This window comes from Mangifera indica, chromosome 6 (assembly GCF_011075055.1).
Source record: "Mangifera indica cultivar Alphonso chromosome 6, CATAS_Mindica_2.1, whole genome shotgun sequence".
Classification (NCBI taxonomy): Eukaryota; Viridiplantae; Streptophyta; class Magnoliopsida; order Sapindales; family Anacardiaceae; genus Mangifera; species Mangifera indica.
The window spans coordinates 10,914,925-10,930,014 of record NC_058142.1 but is presented as its reverse complement, the minus strand read 5'-3'; the positions used below and the strand labels follow the sequence as shown (position 1 = coordinate 10,930,014).

Sequence of the window (15,090 nt, the reverse complement as noted above, 5' to 3'; positions counted from 1 at the left end):
ATTTATAGTTATGCATGTAGTTGATATTCATGAATATTTTCAACAATATACATAAAACAACATGAATAAATACATGTGAATTATAGTAAGGCAAGCAATTGGAATTCACGAATAATTTCAATGACATACATCAAACAACATCAATAAATACATGAGATTTATATTTCAGCTGAAGGTCTTCCCCTAGCTCGACTAAAAACTCAAGAGGAAGATGCCACGGTAACAACCACTGGACTCGGGCATGCATTTCTACAATAATCAAGTTCATGGCATCTGCTGCAAATAAATTATTAAACTTCCTCACCATGTGAGAGTTTTCTCTGGTGGCTAGAAGGTTGCCCCACTCATCGCTATTGCATTAAAGGCAGGTGACTTTGACATAGATTGTCAAGATAAACCAAAGTGGACTAATCACCAACAAAATTCACATCTTCGATGTACATCGCCTATAAAAATTCAATAGAGTAGTACTTGTTCACCCATTGATAGCAGTTTGATAGGTTGTTGAATCGCACAACTGCAATGACATGTACAAAAATACTAGATAGTTGAAATTTTCCACACTCGCACAAACGTTCCATGAGATCAACATTGTAAGAGTTTTGTCGCGTGTCATGGGCTTCGTATTAATAGACATTGATTGGTTTAACAACAATGTCTGTGGATTCATGAACATGCCTAATATCTTGTCTTTGGCCCATAATGTTGACAAATGAGTATACGTAGCTGGAAAAAAAAAAACCCAACATCATTAAATAGTCATTAAATAAAACAAAATTATATAAAAGTAATTCTTCCAATACTATTATATTAGTTAACCTGCCAAATTTCATCGATTGTAAAATCATTGTTGTATTATGTTACGAATAAACTCAATGACAATGGTGATCGGCAAACCACAAACAATCCTTGTCAAAGCATTGAATGATTCGATAATATTAGTAGTCATAATGTTATGTCAAAGCACTCTGAAAATGCGCTTACACCCATTTATCCGATGCCAACCGAATATGTCGCTACATCGGGATTTACCCAATAAACATACCACATGGCAATATCCAAAATTTGAGATACGATATATCTTTGCAACCCTCCAAAATGATCCTTCAATTGATTGATTTTTTTTTTTTGTATTGAATACGCATGTTACCTTTCATGTAATGGTTGCAATAACAGTGATGGGTATAAGGTAAAACGTTTGACATTGACACAATGATTACAAGGTATTGATCGAAAATAATCACCAAGTTCAGGATGTCACCAATTCACATGTATAAGTAACTAAGAAACAATGTTTACAATTTCATGTCCTTGTTTCCCCAATATCAAATGTCAATAGATAAATCTAGTTATTTTCGTCTTTTCCAACAATAATAAATAGTCTTTTGAGGTACCTTCCTTTTAAATATACAACATCAATGCAAATAACCAAATGATAAAATTGTTGAAACACCTGTACTAAACACCCCAATGCCATTAAAAAAAAAAACTTAAACCGATTACCCTCATCTGTATCAATGTGTAATTGTGTCAAGGTTCTGTAACACGAGATTATTACAATGCTCCAATAAAAGCATACAAGAATCCTCCAGTGAGCCTCTTAATGCATTTAATGCCCATGTCTTCGCATGCCACACTTGTGTACACGTTATGTCAATCTTGCATTTATCTATCATATCAACAATGATTTTTTTTGGTTGGTCAATGTGGTCAACCACAAACATTGATGAAAGGATCTTCTCCAACACCGGAACACTAGTTTGTCTATAATGAGGTAATATTAGATCTCAAGAACACATGTATTTCATCCAAATGACACAATTGCCACAATTAAGTTCCATCTTTCTTTCTTGCTTGTGCCTACCATTTACAATGTTACTTGTTCCTACATCTAATATCCTACCGTATTGTTATTGATAGAGCAACTTTGTATTAAAAACCTTGTTCTAAAGTAAACCTTGCAAATAGTTGCAACTCTTTCTTACTATTATAATAACCCATTAATTTGATCCTCGCATCGGGATCTTTCAACATTACCAATTACCTCGTTCTCAACATCAATAGCGATCAATAGAACTCATTAAAATATATAAAGACATTTACAGTTATCGAAGATGTTCAATGATCAACCCAACTATGACGTGACACGTTAAACTTGCCCCTGACATTATAAAAATTACTTGGATTTCTTTCAATATCGTCTCTTCCCTCTAACTCATGCTCCTCGACTGGTAGATCATATGCCTCATTAACATCCATGAACCTATCAATTTCTTCCTCAAGATCCTCATTCTCATCATAATCATCATTATCACCATCATCATCATTGTGACTATCTAATTTTTCATCCTCCAACGCATTTTGTGGTTATGCCCAATCATATATCAGATCATCCTGCAATTGTTCTTCCTTAACTTACTCTTCATCAAGATTATCTTTTTCTTCGATTAAAGTCTCTGCAACATAAAGATGTGTCAATACTTTTTTTCCGACTATTATCATAACAAATTCAACTTCCTCATCATCTTGCAACTCATATGGGTTTTCAAACACCACAAAATCATTTTCCATATATATATGAGCATTTGATCGTCGTTGATTGATTCTCAGACGATAACATATTTTTTCTACCAATCCTTCGAAATTAGCACTTGCATCAACAATTATCATTTTTTTATCCCCACCAATATATCTCATAATACCATTATCTCCAACAACCCAATGCCCTTAATGAAATTAATACCTTCAATACGACAGAAGCAAAAATGTAATATATAAAAATTAATTATTAACAATTATATTTAAAAATAAATTCATGTAGACTTGGTCGGTTAGCTAACCCATACAACCAAGCTCAAAATCTAGAATCTGACGCAGTTCAAACAACATAATATCACAAAACATTTCCTTACTACTTGATCTACTTAACTTTCACGGTTATTTAATCAATACTTTATTTAATTTAAATTTGAAACAACTTTTATCTAAGAATCATGAATTATCTTACAAATATTCTCTTTAATAAAATAAATAACATTAAAAAAGTATAGATCTAAACTTACTTGGATCTATTTATCTTTGATGCAATATTTTAATAACTTTCTTGTTTTTTGTTTTTTTTGCACAAATGTTGTTACAATGGACCACAAATTTGCCTTTTGTCGTGTGATTTTTCTTCTTTTAAAGACCAAATCAAACTAAAAAATGATTATATTTGTATAATGGAAAAAGAAAAGTAACTATATATGTATACAAGAGGGAAAAGTTGGCTAAAATAATCAATATCCAAAAAAATAAAAATAAAAAAATTCAAAGTAAACAGCCAATAGTCTTCGTCTTCTGGTAGAAACCGGAACGGCGTATGCCAAAAGGCAAAAATTTAAAAAAAAAAATTTATAAATATATGCACAATGTGCGAGCAGTCTCAAGGCTTAGCCCTAAAAGCCCACAGGCCTAGCACAGCTCACTATAGTTGCAGGCATGCTCTTCCGAGCCAGGTCATTTTGACGTGCTTCAATGGCCCAACCCACTTGTCATCTCTGCCACTAACTCCAGAATACTCCCTAACTCTTTTAAAAATTAAATTAATAGGTCATTCAAACATTATATTATAAAGGATAACTCCCCAATTATACATGTTTAACTCTGCCTTCGTATAATAACAATATTGACAGTGATTTTATGTACTAATGTATAATGATAACAACCAAATCAAATATTTGCAATAATTTGCTTTATATATGGCTTCCAAATTGGCAGTATTTCACTGCATAATTTTTCCAAAGCCTATCACAACTTAAAATAACTTTCTTAAAAATATATGAAAAGACATTGCCACACAAAAAACTAATTTTAAAGGTTTAAAAGGCATAATAAATTACATATATTTGCAAGGGACTTCATTTTAGTTTGTACAATCTTACCTACAGTATTAACTGAATGCACACAGAAATATCGATGCATAATCAGTAATTCGTAATTGAACATGAATCTCTGAATAGACATTTGGCCAGTCTTTCAAGCATTCTCTTCGTATCTGGGTAACAACAACTGCATTAGTTCAGACGATGAGTCAATCCTAGATGCTGATTAAGTGTTCCACCTAATACTAACTTTGCAAGCACCAATTAAAACAGAAAATTGAACAGAAAAAGGAAAAGAGGGTTAAGAACCTGCTTAAAGTGCCATTTCTGCTTGTAAGGCAGCAAGTTCATCTTCCTCACCCATTCGCTTCTGGGGAAGAGGGCGCGCTTGTTGCCTGCCAGCAGGAACTTGCACTGGGGCTGCTGGGGCTGTGGTTGGAGACTCAAGAAGCTGTTTTTCCAACTCTGCACCTTCCAGTTCTTCAAGTTCTGCTTCCAACTCATCCTGTGTTGCCAAAAATGTCAACAATGTTTGGAGTCTTTTTCCGAAGAACATGTAAAAAAGGCGAATAAAATATTAATTTCTCGAAGAAGAATTTCAATACACATCAAGAGAATAGTAACCTCATCAAATTCAGCAGCTGCACCAATAGAAGTTGACAATGCTTCCTGGATCTGTTTCATGTTCTCAGTCTGCTCATTGACCTCATCCATAGTCTTGTCCACAACATCTATATTCCTGAAAAAATCCCACCATTTTAAACAAATTAGCCACTATTATTATTTAACTTCTGTGGTGACACACACACACACACACACACACATACATATATGAATCTTGATGCCCTTCATGTAACAAAGAAACAAGAAATATATAAGATATTTTTCGCCTTCATTAATTGAACTACATTATCTACCCAGGTCCAAGCAAAAATTGCATTGCCAATTGAAAATTGTATTGCAAATTGAAAATTGTTCAGAAAGAGAGTCACAAATTCAGAAGAAACAAGCACTTTGGTGTACAAGTTAATGTAGCTTCCAACTAACTTAAAAAAATTTCAACATCTCCAGTGAAAGGCAAATTGCAAAAGAGACCATGTATAATTTTGTAAAGCCTTACCAGGCATCACAAACTTCCCATTGTCTAATGGAAAAAAAATTAAAAGTAATGGCAAGGAAGGTTTAACAACAACAGAATGCATGATGAAGTTGAAAACTCTAGTAACAAACAATAAACGAGATGAAGCCAAACAGATACATACGTAGCTTTCTGCATTGCCTTCATTGCAGCTGCTCCTGTCCTCAATGCATCCGCAGTCTCAGTTGTAGCTTTTGCACCCTCTAACATAATCATCTGTGACATTATACATAATAGCAATTTGATATAAGCGGATGAAGCAAAAACTAAACATTGATCACAAAGTTCCATCCGAACCTGATCATGAACGCGCAATTGAAAATTCCCAAGCTGCTCTATTTGTTGTTCATATAGCCTCTTCCTCTTCAAACATTTTATAGCAGCTGCACAGATGCAGGCATTGGTAAATAGCAAGCCAGTAATCAAACATGCATGAAACATTTTATTTACAAACTAACCAAGCAAACAAAGAAGATAACTGAAATTTTTGTCACTGAAACTACATGATCAAATTCTCACTAATAAAATTTAAAAAGACAAAGGAAAAAAACAAGAGAAATTTCTAAGTACTTCTCAGCCATACCTCTTTTGTTCTTTGTTCTGGAGTATTCCTTGGCCCTTTCAACCTCTACAGAAACCTTTTTCAGGAGTACTTTCTCCTTTTTCTCAAGCATTTCAAGAGTCTACACAATGCAAAAAAGATACAATTTACACTTCACACAATGGCAACAACATAGAAACAACCATACCAGACAGTAACAGCATGATAAATCTGAATGAAAACATATAAACAAAATGTTAGGACTAATTTGTACTAATGCATACCATGGCAGAAAACACAAGGCTTGTGGCACAAAAGCAAGGAAAGACTACTTGAGAAAGAGAAGACACAGGGCAGATGAACATTAAGGAAATTATTGGGCAGTTAGAGATAGAAACAGATAAGAGAGGAATAGATAAGAGGGGGGAGGCAGGGAAAATTTTGGGGAAGCACTTGGGAGAGAGTCTAGCTTCTCGAAGTCGAAAGCCAGACAAGCGGGGGTGATCTTGTTGTGGGCTGCCATTTTTTTTTACTTGTAAGCAATATTTCCATTGACATTTTGTAAGAAGAGCTGCTGCTCATAATCCATGAATATATAAGCTGGAATCAATATATAAACACAGAATATCTCCATTACTTTCACTCCTGTCTCTCGTGTTTGTTAACCATTTACAACTGATTGTTTGCAATCCTTTTTGGGTTCATAACAACCTAATATCAGAGCACGAGGATTTGTAGTGAATGGTTAACACTGGAACGGAGGGACAAGTAGATATAGGCTAGAGATAGGGACTGACTATTTACGAAGATGTATTATCTAATCGAGAGTACAGATGTTATGAGTAAAGACTTGGCAGAGATCATGAACTTCTTGAAATCTAGAAAGAAAACATTGGCGGGAGACACCATGGCTGCCAATGACGCAACTAAACCCACTGCTTGGAAACATGGGTATTGGGGCAAAGTCAGACCATTGCAACTACTTCCAAACCCATTTTCTTAGCCACATACTAGTGCAACGAACTTGCCTTCAAACGCCATCAAGAAGAAAGGGAGCATGCAAGAATGGAGAAGACAAATGATAGCAATTGTCTTTCTCAACACCAAGAAGAATGCAGATATAATTGCCAAGAATTTAGATAGCGTAGCCTATTGTGTAACAACTTTGCATAGTGAGATGTCCCAAGAAAAGAGAGAAATTAGCCTTAAAGGTTTTAGGACCAAGAGAAATAATGTCTCATGGAATTCTATCTTATCGGGATTTTTCCTAGATGCGAAGTATTCAAAAGTTCTCTCTCTGATTTATTCAAGTGGGAAGGAAAAAAACGAAGTAGATGAGATCACTTTTGTTAATATTCTTCCGTTATGCAAGTATTTTGTGCACCCAAAGTAACACGATGGACCTACTTGCAAATGAATCAAATTAAGTGTTATAAAATTCTCCAGTTGATGCTTACGCAAGCTATTATTGCATTGAGCTTTCTTGGGAGATTTTAGTACCATGAGTAGAAGAGACGTGGTGTCGTGGAGCACAATGATCGTTTGGTTCACCCATTGTGGTCGGTTTAATATAGCAATTTTCATCTCCCGTGCAAAGAACTAGACGTGAGAGAAGCCTAATGCAGTTACCATCTGATAGAAACCTTATGACAAAGGCTTATATACACAGGCCCAAAAAGAAAATAATTGGAGATAGCCCAAAGGAGCTTGCAGAGATCAACCTATTGATCCAGAACTCAACATATAAAAGGAAGCAGAGAAGATATTAGACAGAGAATATTACTATTGATTTAGAAAATATTATTATTAATTTAGAGAATATTGTTATCGATTTATTCCTTAAATAACTCAATATTTTCCTTTAGGTTTTTGTTTAAATCCCTTTGGGGAGGGCATTACAAACTCATGGTTTATGTGTTAATTACTTTCAGTGATATTGGAATATTATTCTCTTTAATTTGTTGTTGTTTAACACAATTAATCTGTTGATTTTCTAGCTACCATATTATGCGAAGATTTGTCGGTCAAGCTTTCCTCCACTTCCATTGCTCCCCAATCAATCAAGCAAAGCTCATGCGTATTCCAACAATAGATTCAAGTTGATGGAAGAGCAAGATGTTAAATCGGTAGATTTTGGTAAAAATCGGCTACCGAAATTAGTTTAACCACTAATTTATCTTGTCCCTCGGACAATAGAGATGAGAGTAGAAAAGATGGGGGAAAAAGATGTGATAGAATTGTTAACTATAGAGGAAGAAGACATGAAGGGAGGAAAAGAAGAAGAAGTAACCCGACCCAGTCCAATTTTAAACCCTTACCCATCTCAATTCAATCTAAACAATAACCCAAATCAATTCCCAAACCCAATTCAAGAATCTAACAGTGACTCAATTAGCCCACTTAGTTTTCATTTCAGCCCAATTTTGCAAACACACCCAACCTTAAGTCATTTAAACAAACCAAACTCAATTGAAACAACTTTTAACCCAAGCCAAGCTTTCCTCCACTCCAATTGCTCCCCAATCAATCAAACAAAGCTCAACAACGCACACAATATGGCAGCAGAAAAATCAGCAGATTAATTGGGTTAAACAGCAACAAATTGAAGAAAATAATATTTCAATATCACTGAAAGGAATTAACATATAAACCATGAGTTTGTAATGTCCTCCGCAAAGGGACTTAAACAAAAACCTAAAGGAAAATATTGAGTTATTTAAGGAATAAATCCATAATAATATTCTCTAAATTAATAATAGTATTTCCTAAATTACTACTAATATTCTCTGCCCAATATCTTCTATGCTTTCCTCTTATATGTTGATTTCTAGATCAATAGGCCGATCTTTGTCCCCATTTTCTTTATCTACAAGCTCCCTTGGGCTGTCTCCAATTATCTTCTTTTTGGGCCTACATACATAAGCCTTTGTAATAAGGGTTCCATCACCATCACAAACTTGCTTGAAGCCTGCTTAGTAATAATTGAAATAAAGAGGCTAAAATAAGCTACATAATGGAAATTCCTAGAGGCTTGGGAGAAGAAGTAATTGTGGAGTGCTACAATGTTGTTAGCCTTGTCAATTGTGTAAGAACTATAATATTTGTGGTTCAAGTGGTGCACAAGAGAGAGTGGATTTTTCTTCTTCAGTAAGCCTCTTAACAATTCCAACTCCTTCAAGGCGATATGAACTTGTGTCGTCTCCTATTGAACCTAATGGCTCATCTCCCATTCAAAAAGAGGCAATGATGAATTGTTTGGTGAATAAAATGGTAAACACAATTCCTAAAGTTTTTGTGGATACTATGGAAGTGGAGCCTGAAGGAAGAAGTAATCATATGTTCACTTTGGGTCATCCAACATATTGGAAGCTTCCTTTCATGCAATGGTGGTTATTTAGGCATAGCCAAGCAAAACAACACATAATTGGGCCAAATGATACAAAAGTCCATGTGCTCATATTGAAGGTGAATAACGTTGTTTAACTATACCATCTAATGTACTTTGCAATGAAACGGCTTCTCACTTTTCGCCCTGTGGAAGATATTTAGTAACCTGTGTTGCAATTGTGTTGCCTCATTTAGAAGTTGATCCCAGATTACAATGTGCGACATGATGTCTCCAGGCTGGAACATTTCCAACTCGACAATCAATTTTAACTTACCAAGTTATGTATGAGCTTCAGATATATTCCCTGGATAATGCAACATCCAATTCGGAGCTAGGATCTTGAGCAATAAGAGTTGTTCATTGTTTAACTTCAATTTAATTCTCACCCACATTGAAGCACTCGTTACTTGCATAGAAACGTCAACATAGTTCACTTCTTAAAAGTGTTGCCATTGATGCAAGAGCAACAACAAGAATTTATACAATTCTAGCAGTCTATGGAGTTTTAGATATGGAACTTGTGAGAGTTCTACCAAGTGCTAAGGATGAGCTTAATGTAGCATGTTTTCATACTTCAATTGGCAATGGCCTTGTCTATGTAACTAAGGGCAAACTTAGGATTCTACAATGTGAAGGTTCTTATGGCATGAATCACTCAATGTCCTCCTTGATGAGAACACATGTTAGAACTCTCTTATGAAAGTATGTTTTGGTCTTCTTCAATGGTATCTTGATGAAGCGATTACTATGCAATTTCCTCATTTCTACCTTGAAAACAAGGTGACTCTCCTTGGACGGGATAATGTTAATACTAATTCGCACTGATGCATACCATGGCAGAAAATACAAGATTGGTGGCACAAAATGGAATGAGGTTGGTGGCACAAAAGCAAGGTAGGACCACTTGGGAATGAGAAGACATGTGGCAGATGGAAATTAAGTAAATTGTTGAGCGTTAGAGATGGAAACAGATAAGAGAGGAATGAATAGGAGGGGAGGTGAAAATCTTTTGGGGCAACACTTGGGAGAGAGTCTAGCCTCTTGAAAGCCAGTAAACTAGACAAGTAAGGGTGATCCTGTTGTGAGTTAACATTTTAATTTTCCTTCTAAGCAGTATTCCCATTTACATTTTGTAAGAAGAGTTGCTGCTCAAAATCCATGTAAATATTTGCCGGAATCAACATGTAAACATTCCATTACTTTCATTATTGTCTCTTGTGTTTGTTGACTATTTACAATTTATTGTTGACAGTCCTTGCCCGGTTCCTGACACAAAACCACTGTATTTTCAAGCTTCTACCACCAGGTTTTCGCTCCTCAGTGTTCTGTGCTCGAATTGTTTTTTTTTTTAATAAAAAATACTTGCTTCTAATAATAAAACCAGAAGCACTGAAAGTTGAAGAAAACACAAAAGATTCGATTGTAATAACTTTTACTCTCCACCGGTCTATTAATAACCTCTAATCAAATAATTACTCAGCAAAATTCATAAACTCAATACAAATTAGAAAACAGCAGGAACAACCAAAAAAACAAGGATTAAGAGAAACTCATAGCAAGAGAGGAGAACACCGATTATGAAAAAGAATACCTCATTTAACTTGTCAAGCGTACTTAGAGCATTCGTTTCCTGTTTAGGTTTCCCAAAAAGTCGATTAAACATGGTTGATTCTCCGCGATTAATCAGAACCCTCGACCTTCCCTGTTAGAATCAAATTGTTAGATCACCAAAATCCTAATCTCAAATCTCAACCCAACGAACGATTGAACCACAGATAAATTACATAAAATTAAAATAATTCCAAATAACTTACCCGTGAAAATTAATTGACTTTGGGAATTGGATTAAAAGATACGCGAGAGAGAATAAGACCAGTGTATATAAGACAGATATTGAAAGACTTGTGTTCTGTTCTCACTTCCTCCGAGTTACGTGATGTGGTTCTGGGCAAGACTTTGGCTTATATTTGAAAGAGTGAAATTACATTGTCCCACTTAAGGTTTAGTAAAAGAAAATATCAATTTTCCACAGACCACATGAATAAATTACACGTTGAAAATTAAAGCCAAAAAAAAAGGTATAAAGGTAATTTTCTTTTGGCCACAAGACTTTTTTTCACCAAAGTTTTAGGACATTGACAAATTTCACCAATTAACCCTAGAAAATCCAAATGCCTAATGATCATCTTAGCGTTTTTACTAAATAAAATTAAAATTAAATGACTGATTTACATACTCATGAATTAAATTACCATTTTTAAACATGGTTTTTATGCGTAATCAAGAAATTTGTATACATACACATAGAATCTGTATGCCCATCAACTAAATTAGAGGCATTAGTAGGCATTAGTGCAACCCACCTTGTTGAGCTCTTAATAGGTCAGCTTATTGACTAAATAAAACTATTTTTTATTTTTACTAAAAAATTAAATAAAAATCATTTTTCAATCATTAAAACCAAAGACAGTACTTCAAATATTTTATTAATAGTCTCTCACTTGTAGTAAAGGAATATCATAGTTACGTGATTAAAAATATTTAAATATATTACAAATCAATTCATTTACATAATGTATAATTACAAATATAAATATGATATATATATTATTTACTCGTCCTCAATGTCTAAATTCATGAATCTTCCAATATATCTTTTGTGACTCGATTCTGTAATTTGAATTCAGTTTTCACTCAATCTTTCATGTACATAATTGTCTTGCCTATGTTATAGTGTAAGTTGAATCGTCTATCATTCAACATTCATTAACTTGAATTAAAAACAGATCGCACCAAAAGGCAAGCAGATCTTGTCCCATGGCAGAAAGTATATGAAAACTTTCCTAATTTGCTTTCCACTATGTCAAACATCTAATTTGTTATTGTCATCAAATCGTCTAATAATTTATAAATAATGATCAATATTAATATAATTTAAAAATTCACCATAATTTGTACTATGACCCACAAGTTGTTTACCTTTATGCAAGAGTGACTATATTGGTAACTTTATTATTCCTAAACTACAAGAACTTACCTCGGGTTTTGAAGTTTGTGCCCTACTTCTATATTTATTTTGATAAATATTATACATTTCCAATAAAAGTTCTTGAATATCGTCTATTCTATTATTATTGAAAATTAATAAATTTTCATTAATAACATTTAAATAATTTTTTACTTCTAATAATTTTGTTCTATGATCTAAAACAGTAGCAGTAACATAAAGTAAAAGAACTTTGGTCTAATATTTTTTAAATTTTTATTTCATTTGTCTACATATCTTTTGGAAAGTATTATGATACATATATTCTTTAAAATTTTCGTTAATTTTTAACATATTATATAAAATTAAACTTGTGGTTGGATAGTACACACATGAACATTGGTTCGTAGTTATCTTTAAGGGTTCTAGTAAGTCCATTAGAGCATGACAATCTTCTAATCATAATTTGTAAAAAAAAAAAAAAATATATTTTTTGAATCTTGTGGTTGAGTATTGAAAAAGCTTGTTATAACTAGTCCATACCATGTGCATGCTTTCAATATGATATATGTTCAATTCCACCTAATTCAAGCATCTGCTTTTAACTTTTTTCGTCTTAACCCTATTCACTTATAGAATTCATGATATGCTTGAATTCATAATAAGGAGGATGAAATATATGTAGTTGCATGTCTGATTGTTGATAAATGATCTTTAGTCATGTTCAGGTCATCTTAAACTATTAAATTAATAATATGATATACACATTTAATATAAAATAATTTTTCATTAAATGAAGCAGACATTGTAACACGCACTCCAAACGTACTGCCCTCTAAAAGAAGATGTCACTAAATTGACTACTTGAAAATTGCTTTTATTAAATAAATAAATAAAACATGCAAAATAATTGAATGAAAACTCATTTATTAATTTCTAGAAAATGGCAAAATGCCTTTAATTGAAATATAGTTGAAAGCCTACAAAAGATGCCCCATCTAAAAATGCCCTCACAGCTCTATACTTATTGACCTAGGCTTGTCTTATAGTCGTCATGATCACTTATACTTACACATATAAAAAAAGGTGAGTGAGTAATAAAACACTCAGTAAATAGAAGACTTTAGTAATAACTTTTACTTAAATCCTCAAAATCCCCTTTATAACACCACATCCAAAAGTACTACCCTTTGAAGGAAAACATAAGTAAATTGTCCATTTTAAGCATGCAATTAAAATAAAACATATAATAAACTCAAAAGCAATTGAAAAAAAACCTTATATATTAAACTTTATAAAATTACTAAAATACCCTTGTCAAGACCAAATCAAAAGTGTACAAAAGATGTCAAAACATGGAAAGATTAGCTAAAAAAACATAGTATATGTAGCTTGATACATAAATAAAATCTAGATAAAATAAAAGCTAAAATGATAAAAATGCCCTCGCTATTATATGCTCATAGCCATCATGATCACCTATACTTGTACACATGAAAGTAGAGGATTAGTGATAAAACACTTAATAAGTTAGAGACTCCACTGTTAATTATTACTTCTTCCTTAAAATGCCCTTAAACTCGACCCATACTAACTTTATCATTCGAAGTCGACATTAAACTCCTTTGTGGATGATGGTGGGTCCTGTATACTATATTTGTGCTCATACTATACTTTAAGGACTATTTATGTTGTATATCATAACTCTTGAATCGAACTATGTCCTGCTCATTCACTAAAAAACCAATCCCTTAGATTCCTATCTGATATGACCATATCTAACTTTGTAGAAGCTTCTGAATTTTGAAACTATAACTAAAGCTATATACTAAGCTAATCGAACTGGATCAAATACAAAGATTTGACACCTTGGCCATGTGAGCAATGATAAGACTACATAATGCTATATTTTTACTCCTTAATACTTAGCCTTTTTATGCTTATTTTATGCCCAATTATACTTATTAAGTTTATATTTTGATTTAGGTAGCATTTGGAGCAAAACGAAATTAATTTCACTATTTTTGGACAATCTTGACATATCTCTATATTTTGGGCATAATTTTCTTATCCAGGCTCCAAATAAGACAATTCAAGATGTTATGGACAGCCAAGAAAGAGCTCTACAATTTTCATGTTTTAAGCTTGAAGTCAGGCTTGAAATTGTTGCACCTGCTTTGGAATGCTTCTTGGCCTATGATTTTACTAGTAGATCTGATGCATGATATTTTTAGAAGTCTCCAACTTCTGGATGACATTTATAGCTATTATATTGCTCTTTCCTATTTACATTAGGACTTTTATTTTATTTTTAATATTTCCCATAAGTAGTGGGAATATCCTATTATGAGAAGACTCCAATTACTTCTAGAAGGGTTGGGAAAGGGTTGAAAATTTGGATATAAAAATAAAAAATGTGAGAGAATAGCAATTAATTCTTTTTTTTTTTTCTTTTTCTCTTTTCTTTTCTACGTGCTCTTCCATGGCCCTGTGTGGCTGATTTATTTGGCTTGGTCAAAGGAAATTGAAACCTCAGAATTAATAAACTATTAGATCAAATTAGTTTTATTGTTCAATTTATGCTTTGAGTATTGATTGTTCTTTTGTGTTTGATTTTTAATGGTTATTTTGTTTGATTGTTGGGAGGCCTACTAGTTAATTATTCATTATAATCTACTCCTAGATTAGATATCAAATCTGTAATTATTTGATCTCTAATCTATGAAGCAACTAAAGGTTAATGATTTGTTGCATTAGCAATTATTAAATCTTAAGAAGAATGCTCGACTAAATTAAATACAATCATTTATGTTTATGTTGTTTAGCTTCATTGATCTCTCTAATTTTTAATGCTACTTTCAAATTAAATCTATAGTCCATGACTTAGGTTGTTTGATAGTAGGGTTAATTAGATTGCTTGTTTCTAATTAACTACGACTAAGGAGAGATAGGAAAGTAATTCCAACGGTGAATATTTGAAGTATGAATACATCTATTCGTGTATCGATGATTAGTTGTTAAGTTTCTGATGGTGGATGTTGACTTAGACCAAGGTGTGTTTTCTCATTAATTTTGATAATTAATTTAATTTGTTTCTTTAATTTTATTTCGTTATAAACAAACTCCCCCTCCTTAATCTTATTCATGTTAGCATAGAACTTAGATTAGATACAC

At 33.0% G+C, this 15,090-nt stretch overlaps 1 protein-coding gene across 4 annotated transcripts; it reads right to left on the bottom strand.

Moving 5' to 3' along the window:
- Positions 1 to 80: 80 nt before the first annotated feature.
- Positions 81 to 10,901, bottom strand: LOC123217920 (vacuolar protein sorting-associated protein 32 homolog 2-like). 4 transcript variants are annotated; one of them, XM_044639003.1, is made up of 8 exons: positions 10,745 to 10,901; positions 10,522 to 10,632; positions 5,585 to 5,684; positions 5,299 to 5,384; positions 5,126 to 5,217; positions 4,488 to 4,602; positions 4,173 to 4,368; positions 81 to 726 (listed from the first exon to the last, which is right to left on the bottom strand). In XM_044639003.1, exons 2-7 carry the CDS (start codon positions 10,591 to 10,593, stop codon positions 4,177 to 4,179), a joined length of 657 nt encoding a protein of 218 aa, XP_044494938.1. In that variant the 5' UTR covers positions 10,594 to 10,632; positions 10,745 to 10,901; the 3' UTR covers positions 81 to 726; positions 4,173 to 4,176. The 4 variants fall into 4 exon arrangements, with proteins under 4 accessions (XP_044494938.1, XP_044494939.1, XP_044494936.1 ...); XM_044639004.1 differs by lacking the exon at positions 81 to 726 and adding an exon at positions 2,100 to 2,456; XM_044639001.1 differs by lacking the exon at positions 81 to 726 and adding an exon at positions 3,717 to 4,050.
- Positions 10,902 to 15,090: the final 4,189 nt, after the last annotated feature.

Bases quoted from the DNA above. Each gene is read 5' to 3' on its own strand.
- LOC123217920 (XM_044639003.1), bottom strand. From the start codon at position 10,593: ATGTTTAATCGACTTTTTGGGAAACCTAAACAGGAAACGAATGCTCTA. The intron at 5,685-10,521 runs GTATTCTTTTTC...TGCATTGTGTAG, and splicing joins CGCTTGACAAGTTAAATGAG to ACTCTTGAAATGCTTGAGAA. The intron at 4,603-5,125 runs GTATGTATCTGT...GGATTTTTTCAG, and splicing joins AAGGCAATGCAGAAAGCTAC to GAATATAGATGTTGTGGACA.